Source organism: Gavialis gangeticus, unplaced genomic scaffold, assembly GCF_001723915.1.
Source record: "Gavialis gangeticus isolate Ggan-Ray unplaced genomic scaffold, GavGan_comp1, whole genome shotgun sequence".
Classification (NCBI taxonomy): domain Eukaryota; kingdom Metazoa; phylum Chordata; order Crocodylia; family Gavialidae; genus Gavialis; species Gavialis gangeticus.
Genome location: NW_017729007.1, coordinates 6,639,039 through 6,641,312, shown reverse-complemented (window position 1 = coordinate 6,641,312; position 2,274 = coordinate 6,639,039). Strand labels below are relative to the sequence as shown.

The following is a 2,274-nucleotide window of genomic DNA, read 5'->3' as shown; positions in this document are numbered from 1 at the left end:
TTTTTTTTTTTTTTTTTTTTTGTTTTTTTTTTTTTGTTTGTTTTTTTTTTAATACCTTTTATTTTGTATTAAATACACATAATAAAAAAATAAAATCTGTGGCAAAACAGTTACTGTAGTAAGTTCCTATCGAAGTTCATCTTAATCAACGATCTAATTGTTAATTATGTATTTGTGTGTGTGTAAGTTTCATAACTTTAGGACTGAAAAATATTTATGAATTTTAAGTTTGATAGGATTTGGTAAAGAGTTAATGTACCTAGTTTTAAATACTGGTTTTAAGTGTTATCTGCAATGCCACTATACAGTCCTATCAGACATGCACTTAGTACATATTGCCACATTTTAGAGACAGATATGGACGTTAGCTTTGCTTCTGAAACATAAGGCCTAACATCACTTCCAAAATATTTAAAAATTATGATAACCTTGGATATGCTTATCTGTATAAAAGGCAGCTTGGAGCAGGTGAGTCCTAAATAAGGCCTTGATTTATCAAAGCAGTTTATATGCATGCTTGAGTAAGCACTACCACCAGTAATAAAATGTTTGCCCACAAGTTTACAGGAAAGATGAGATCATTCACTAAACAGGACTATGGTGGAAGCATCCTCTTGGGAGAGATTTATGACTTGCCTTTTAGTCTTTAAATCATCTTGGTTGTAACATCTACTAACATAGAGAAGCTTCCAGTCAAAACTGCAAACATTAACAGCAAAGCAAGTTTAATTTGGAAAGTGACTAAGCATTCTCTACTATTCTGTTTGAATCAGTTAGTTTAACCAGTAGCAAAAATTAAGGGGGAGGGAACAGCCTCTTAGCAGTTTCCCTGAATACCTCATCCTTCCCACCATGTATTTGGTCAGTAAATCATGTTGCAAGCTATCTCATGAAGAGAAAGAAATTGATCCAAAGAGCAGGCAACTAAAAAAATAACTACAGTATTTTTTCATATTTTAAAAACAAAACTTGGTAACTTTCTAGGGTCTCATGAGCAGGTATCCATCACCTATCTCCATCATTCTTTGAGCTAATATTAGACTGAGGTTTCTTGGCCCCAGAGGTCAGTTTTCCATATTGTGAAGTTAGTAGTGCATTGCTGCTGACTCGTCATGGGGTTTGGTGTTCCTGGTATCCAACCCATATCTGTGTACAAGCAAACATTACTATTTTCTGTGAAAACTCTATGAACAGTTCTTACTCTGATGGTTTTGATTTCTTTTTATGAAACTTCTGTACAAAAGTGGTATAGGATAAATATCCAAATCTTGAACAGACCACAACATTACCCCAAGTATATCTAAAGCTTTTTTCTGTTTAGTGAATATTTTTAACTTGAGCCTGCCCCATGATTCTTAAACTACATGTGCGTGCACATGCGAGTGCACAGTGTTCATGCAAGTAGCATTTGAGACTGGAAAGCAAATAGAATATATGGTCACCATGCTAAAAGGATAGTCCCTTTGTTTCAGTAGAATAATGAAGTGTGTTCACACTATCTCTTCACAGGTCCAAATCTACCAATGGCAACTGTTGATATAAAAAATCCTGAAATTACAACTGGCAGATTTCATAATTCACAAGTCAACAATATTTCACATACCAAAGAAAAGAAGAAAGGAAAACCTAAAAAGAAGAGATTGACAAAAGCAGATATTGGAACTCCAAGCAACTTCCAGTAAGTACTCCTTTTTAATATTTATTTTACACCTAAAGGTCAGCCATCACGTCAATAGTGTATTTAAAAAATCTCTTCCATATTGTTATAGGTTAATTCTATTATTTTCCTGAATCAAAATTTTAACAGCAATTTATCTCAGTATCTTTTGAAATGGTAAGTGCATGGCCATGGGGATTTAAAATCTAAAAAGGCTACAGGAAAGATCCACGTTGATTCCTTTTGTTACAAAATCAATTTCCTTTAGTGTAGGATTATGCCCTATGCTCAGTGATTCTGTTCTGCTGAACTATTTCCTTCCATAACTAGTGTACCAGGATAGCCTGGTAAAATTTCCTAGCATAAATCTGCAAGGAGTGCTACCACTGGCAACAATCTCTTTTATTAGTCTTTGGAAACAGTGTTTCATGAGATTAGTGAGAGTTAAATAAGGAAGAAGGTCCAGAGTTAGCACAGACTGTGCTTTAAACACTTTGGACACAAAGTTTATTTTTATTCTTTGTACAGCACCTGCTGGAATAAGGTGCACTGCAATATGAAGGCAGAACATGACAAACAGATGGTAGGGGAGAGCTGAATTCCATGTTAAAAACACC

At 34.4% G+C, this 2,274-nt stretch overlaps 1 protein-coding gene across 1 annotated transcript in view; it reads left to right on the top strand.

Annotated features, from left to right (window-relative positions):
- The window catches only part of WASL (Wiskott-Aldrich syndrome like), a 43,739-nt gene that overhangs the window by 21,671 nt on the left and 19,794 nt on the right, over window positions 1-2,274 (top strand). Inside the window, exon 5 of the mRNA XM_019509279.1 lies at window positions 1,510-1,678. Coding sequence (XP_019364824.1) covers window positions 1,510-1,678 — 169 coding nt within the window. The remainder of the gene's footprint in view (window positions 1-1,509; window positions 1,679-2,274) is intronic.